This window comes from Watersipora subatra, chromosome 4 (genome assembly GCF_963576615.1).
Source record: "Watersipora subatra chromosome 4, tzWatSuba1.1, whole genome shotgun sequence".
In the NCBI taxonomy this organism is placed as follows: domain Eukaryota; kingdom Metazoa; phylum Bryozoa; class Gymnolaemata; order Cheilostomatida; family Watersiporidae; genus Watersipora; species Watersipora subatra.
This window is the reverse complement of record NC_088711.1, coordinates 50,801,800-50,809,213: the sequence shown is the minus strand read 5'-3', so window position 1 is coordinate 50,809,213 and position 7,414 is coordinate 50,801,800. Positions and strand designations below refer to the sequence as shown.

Genomic DNA, 7,414 nt, shown 5'->3' with positions numbered 1-7,414 from the left:
TAATAGAAACTAAAATATAAAAAACCCACTAAAATAGAACTTAGTCGTTTTTGCGATATCTATAATAAAATGGAAAATATAAATTTTTATTGTCTTTTACTTTCCTTTATATAAAAATTATGTGTAAATCATTCAAATTTAACATATTTGTTTACACTAATTGGCTTGAATCTAGAATGTAGTGAAAAATATATATAAATCCTTTGTTGTGCTTAATTTAATTTTAAATAGTTTTTTTATTGTGAGGTGACGAATTTAACAAACTAACTCATAAATTGTTGGCACAAGTAGTGACTTGTTCTTATATCTCTAATAAAAGAACAAATGAAACTTTTAATTGCTCTGAATTACATCTGAATTTTGAATAACTTTTCATTATCAAAGGGTGACAATTTCAAGAAAAATAGATAAAGCATTTTAGTTATTGTTGTGAAACTAAAGTTAACTTATTTCTTACAGATTTTTGCATTTTTATTTATCAAGTCATTGATAAAAGTTCTAAATGGGATAGCTAACTAGCAAGCGTAAAATATTACAGTGAAAATGCTATTAGACAACATTTGAAGAGAAACATTGTCAGAACATTTTTGTAACATTTACTTGAGTGTAGAAATGACAGTGCAACGTATTCTCTCCTTTACATTGCATGTTAATATTATATGGCCTTCTTTGCTCAAACAGTCTAAAGTAACATTTTGGAACGTTTCGGGGACTCTCAACAACAATGTTCTCTAAGAATGTTATGACATCATCAACAAAGTTTATTCTTGTAACATTTTGTAGATTGTTGTAATATAATAGTTTTTGTAATATACATGTAATACAATAATGATTACCAAATGATATCTGTGGAACATTATGAAAATTATTGCTTGAAACGTAATTTTACGCTTAATGTTACGGAAGGTCACAGTTGTGTCATTGTTAGTTGGGTGGTAAATAGCTTAATCATCAAAATCCAACAATCGCAATTTAATAAAAACCTAAAACTTGGTAAAAAAACTGCTTTTAGAAGAACCAAAAGCTAAGTGATGGCTGATGACCCACTGACTATAGCTTAATAGATTACTTGCCATTCATCCAATGTTGTTCTTACCTACTGACCTAGCCAACCACGCCTTCAGCTACATGTATGTATATTTGGGGCATAATTTCAGACAAATGTATATGTATTGGTTTGTGTTGGTAGACCTAAAACAAAGACATCTGTAATTGGCTCCAACTGCTAATTCTCATAGATACAACTTTGATATATGTTTATTAATTTTAAAACAAACTAGCGGCATCTAAGATTTACCTTCAATTCGTAATGACTACAGGGTTTTACACAAATAGTTAGTTTATACATGTACAAACATATTCTCGTATTTTAATCAAGATGTGAAAAGAATTTGCGTGAAAATTTTCAAGAAACACATTGCACAATTTTTTGAAAATTTAAATCCATTGAAACCTAAATTTTTATTGTTTGCATTACGCTACAAACTAAAAGAATCTTTTTTTTGCTCTGCTCAGGTGTAACTTTTTTTAGAAGAAATTGTATGATGCAAAAAGCTGCACAATCCTTAATGTTATAACAAACTGCTAATGATACTTCTTGCATTACAAATATCCTTCTAATACTTTAATAACAGAGCTGTCAAAACCAGAAAAAAGCGTCATATCTTTCGCCCAATTACAGAAAATTATCATTATTCTATGTAATTGACAATTACTATGTTTCTACGGCGCGCAGTAATGCAAAGCAGCCTCTTTCAAAGTCGAGGGAATTGTACGTTTCCATGCTGCGCAGAGGTTTTCAGTAAATTAGCAGGAAAAGAGAAATAATTGTTTGAATCGAATCACTGGATGGATACATGGAATCGATCACGCATACCGAACTTCAGAAAAGGTCTTTATATGCTTTTTTCATCATTATACTTTTATTTACAATACACATTCACAATGTTTTACAAACACTAACAAGATTTTGACCAATTATATATTTTTAATAAATATTTATATAAGTAATAGATTATTGAAAAGTTACTTTAGGGCTTGCCACCTATTTTTCGAAAAGTGTTGGTATCGATAACAAAGTCCAGGAAAGTAATCACTTCATTATCTTCGTAGGAGCAGACCATAATTAAATTTAAGTGAAAAAAATATCGGAAGAATAGCAAAAACAAAGCTAAGCAGGATAACTTTTGTACTACTCTATGGCGCTTGAAGAATCTGTTTCCACGGCATGAGAGCTATGCCTAGCCACTGCGCAATTGCTGTTTCCTTGCTGTGAATTTGCACTGGCTTCGCACTGATCAGTGCGCAGTGATTTCAGTGCGAAGACGCGTTTCCATGATTTAGAGAGGGCGCAACTCTGAAGCACTGCGCATCATGAAGTGCATGCAACTGATGATACATCAATGCATGCAAGTGATGATAACTGTGAACATAGTAATTATGTGAACAAGTCGACAGCTGTATTTTCTCAACGCGTTTAACCAGAACTTATGAAGGAAAAGTGCATTCCATGTTTTTATCTGCATATTTCAATATGTTTGGTCATGCAATTGCATCTCATATAAACTCCGAGCAAGCTTCAAATAGATTAGTTTTACACATTGCTACTAATTTCAGCAAAATCATGTTTTATTTGATTTTTATACGTTACAACAAACTTGAACACTCACTAAGTGGATTTTTAATAAATGGGTTTTAAAAACCTCTAGTTGAAAGCCACCATTTTGAATGCTAGCTCTCATAAAATGCCACTATGGTAGAAAGGTTGAAAAATACAGTGCAACCCTTTAATTGTATGCCAGCTTTCTTGACCACCCGTTTGACACACAAATGTCTGATTGACTACAGCAAATAGACCATATGGTGTTGAACTGACTCAATTTAGTATCTGCACACAACTTACTCTTTGATAGCATATGATAGCTAAATAGTTCATGTTGTTTTTGCTTTAATGAGTATAAGATGCTACTTATATGTGAAGAAAACTGGTGTAAATTGAAAATTTCCAAGAAAGATTATGTCAGTATCTTGGAAATTAAAACCTATTTAAAGCTAACCTTTTACTTCTTGCTTTATGTTATGAAATAAAAGTAATTTTGTTCGCTCTTCTGAGGCGCAACCTTTTTCTCGGAAATGATTTTTATTACAAATAGCAGGAAAAATGTTAATGCTATAAAAAATTGTTGATGATGCTCTCTGTAATACAACTATCTTGACGATACATCAATAACAGAGCTTTAGAGTTCAGCGAGGAGGTTATATCCTTCACGAAGGTGACTGAAAATTTTTATCGGTTGATCTAACTGTGTTTGAAAACGCACTGCAGCGCTTAGAAGCGTTGATTACTGTGAACACAGCAAGTATCTAAACATAGTGTCACCTATATTTTCCAGTGGGTGTAACCGGACCTTATAAAAGGAAATTGTATCTCATGTCTGTGTATCTCAATATGTTTCGTCAAGCAAATGCATCTCATGCAGAAAAACTCCTAGCAAGCTTCATATAGATTAGGTTCATACATTGTTATTACTTTCAGCAAAATCATCTTGCATTTGGTTTCTGTATGTTACAACATAAAACATCAACATACAGTATCCTAGCGGTCTAATATATGTTTATATAATCCGAATGCTGAAACGTGATAAAGAGTTTAAACAAGTGCATGTGATATATTGAATAATTCTCATGGCAAGTGGCGCTTACTAAAAAATTTTGTTTGACGGTGACCAATAGAAACATCCTGGGTACAACATAAAGTTTAGCTGTTAATGTGCTATTAGTAAATCTCGGTTTAAAACCTCTCATTATTAAAAATTATTTTCAGAAAGTTGTTGCAAGTAACGTGGAATCAGGTGTTTTACTCACTAGACTTTCTGAATGTCGTTGCTGACCCGCTGACAGGCAGTTTAGTAAAATGAAAGTGATACGATTAGATAGGAGAGTAGCTTATGAGCGTAACTCGAAGTGGTATAATTCGGTACATGAAACTATGACCAGATCTCTGAAAAATTGTATGTATATACCTGATGTAAAACCAGTAGAAACACAACCTGGCATTGCAGATAAGTTGCAGCTTATCTTTAAGATAGAACACACACATTTTAAGGACAGTATGATGACTTTTAGTCAATACACTTATTATAAAGGCAATGCGCTTGTGGTAATTAAACAATGAGCATTATTTGTACTGAAAACTGGATTCCACAGCAAAGAGAACTGATGGTGTTGAACTGGTTTGATTTAGTTTCTGCTTAAGACTTACTATTTGATACCATATGATAGCAAAATAGTTTGTGCTGTTATGTGTTAAATAAAAATATATAATATAATACTTACAGGTGATTTGTTATGTCTCCAGCATTTGTATTTCATTTCAGAGGTTCAGAAAATTAATAGGTTATGTTTTACAGTTTTTCTCTCAGACTTTATTTCCGTGATTCGTGATCTACATGTATGTCAGCACCTTTTGAAAAAAAGGTATGAAAACAGTTACCAGGCAAGTTTGTGTGTCAAGGTGCACATGCAGTCTCAGAACCCTCTGTTACACATATGCTACAAAAACTCCACAAACTAATTACTTGACTTTATATAGTAGTTTACTCAAGATACCAGTGTCACGTAGGCATGTGTCTAGTGCAGCTGCAACAGATAATAACAGTTAATAAGTGATTTTACCTGTTGTAAACACAGCTGATATGAAATAACTTTGAGAATAATCAACATTGTTCAGAGATAAAAAGTCATAAACTCAAATAGTCATTGTTCCACATTGGCGGCTCTAAATATCATAGCATCAGTGAATAAAACTTCATGAATTTGAATCCATTTAGCATTTCACTGTTAGTATCATGGCTAAGCTATAAATGCAGAGCGCACAGTCTATTGATATGCGTGTCTGCTAATAATGACCCGATAAATGCCAATGATAAAGATAGAATATCTTCCATGAATAACTCCAAACTCCTTTGTAATTATTGAATATAATTTGGTCTTCAATTGGTCTTCTTGCTATTGTGACTCTGATTGGCTCAAAGTTATTTATTACTAACTTTGGTTCATGACTCAGCCACACTTCATTGTTTGGTTCTAGTTAATCTCTGAAAGGATTGAGTATTTTATATACAATGTACTTACATACTATACAAGTATGTCACATATAAAATATATTTTCATATACTTACATGTATAGTAAGTTTAGCAAACAGTTCAAGTGTTGTGAAGTGTTAGGATATCGCTGATACCTCAAAAAATCTAGTTTATATTTAATGAAAAATCTCATGTCATAATAGGGTCTACAACATGACTACATCAAATAACATGGATCACAGTATACAGTATTTCAATTGGTTTAGGAGCCATGATTATATTAATGTGGCACTTTGCCAGTAATTTAATATAAATGGAAAAATGATTACAGATAAAATATTATATCTGTACTAACATACATGTACATGTAAATATCATGTACTAGTTCAATAGCTTACAACTAGTTCATCAGTATCAGTTAACTGAGGTAATATGATTATGACAGTAAGAAATAGTGATCAGACAGCTGTACTACTGGCTGTATCAACAACATTCAACTACTGAGCTTTACTTTGTTTTGAAAATACTGACAGATATTAAGGACAGTCACCTGGTGAATAAATTCATCTTCTAGGAATATTTTTTCTACTACATTTTCCTTGCAGATAATTAATGATATAACTTTATTTTTCCCAAATCTTTACCATAATAAGAGTAGTGCTTTTTTTTCTGCCCAAAACCAAGCTAAGGGTGTAAGAAAAGAAATTGCCGCGTATAGGAATTCAACTCTGACCTTCAACTTTACTATTGGGCTTGCTAGTCACTACACTACTCGGCCACCTCACCGCTTCACCGAATACTTGTGCGCATACTGTTTACTCATGACTATCTCTCATGGTGCTCGAGACTGCCAAACATATTAGTATCTTTAAATCTTTAAAAAACTATAAAGATTAAGAAAACCATTTGGACATGGCAATATTTAATCCATCCAATTTTGTCTCAAAGGATTATTGCCATTTGGTGTACATAAGTAACACTAATATATTTGAATAATAAATTGCAGTAAATTTTTGCATAAACTTGTTTCTCTCAACTTCAGCTTTAAACATGCAATAAAATTATTTATGACATTTGTTTATGGTGTTTATGAAGTTTTTTTCAATAATTTTGATAGTGTATTAAAAAAAGCAATTTGATTATATAGATAATTATGTGCATGTATAATACAACGAAAATGACACAGTCACAACAACCTTGTTACAATGATGATTTCAATAACAATAGTTTAGTTCTCAGTTACATGCAGCTTCAACTAAATATATAAGCTATATGTAAGTTTTACCAGCTGTCACAGTTGTCAGTACAGAGGGTCCTCAAATTATAACACTGATACGCTCTTAGGAAGCTGTGTAACTCAAGCTTCAATGAAAGTCGGAAAATAATTAATAAACAACTAAGTATTCCTATTAAAATTTAGTTTCACTTCCATAGTGATGATCATTATGTTTACTGACACATTAGGAAAGGAACCATAACAAGTGGTAAAAAGTTTTAAAAAAATCAAACAAACAATAGAGTGAAAATTAAGAGAGACGACCAAAATGGCGTATCGCTGAAAACCAATGATGGATGCACTGATGCTGTTTTCATCTCACACAAACGCAACAAAAATTGTTCATCCATTAAAACCTTTGTGTCTTTTGACTGTAAATGCCATCGATACACAACCACATGAAATTATTAAAATCTTATTAATTAAAATCTAGTTTTACTTCCATAGTGGTAGTCACTCTGTTTACTGACACATTACGAAAAGAACCAGAAAGAAGGGTAAAAAAAAACAAAAAAACAAACAGGCAATAGATTGAGAATCAGGAAGCGCAACCAAAATGGTGTATCGCAAAAAGTCAGTGATGCACCGATGCTGTCTTTCTCTCACACAAGCGCAACAAAGTTTATTCATCCATAACAAACTTATTTGTGTCATTCAATTGTAGATGTCGTGGAGTCGGACCTACATTAAATTTCGTTTTCAATATTTTCAAAGGACAAATTTTCAACCTTGAAATGGTGTAAGTCAAGATCATTGTAACCCGGGGACTCCCGGCACATGACATTATAAGAGTATGATGTGCCATGTACAGGATCTCAAAAATGGCCATAATATTTACACGGATAGTGTTGAAGGAGAAGAAGATAACATGGTCATATCATGCTTAAACCATGATGTGCCATTTTAAGCATTGTCTAGCCACTCCAACCACCTGCTCACTCATGTCAGTGACCCTATCAAAAACTGTACCAAGCAGGTGCATGAAAACAGTTTAACAAATGCTACAGTTGAAAATACTCTTTATGAGTGTGATACAGTGACACTCAACCTTGC

The 7,414-nt window shown here is 32.5% G+C and overlaps 1 protein-coding gene across 1 annotated transcript in view; it reads right to left on the bottom strand.

Annotated features, from left to right (window-relative positions):
- Positions 1-2,191: 2,191 nt before the first annotated feature.
- LOC137394329 (uncharacterized) overlaps positions 2,192-7,414 on the bottom strand; it is a 48,011-nt gene continuing 42,788 nt past the window's right edge. Inside the window, exon 7 of the mRNA XM_068081047.1 lies at positions 2,192-2,364. Within this exon, the coding sequence (XP_067937148.1) occupies positions 2,192-2,364 (173 nt within the window). The remainder of the gene's footprint in view (positions 2,365-7,414) is intronic.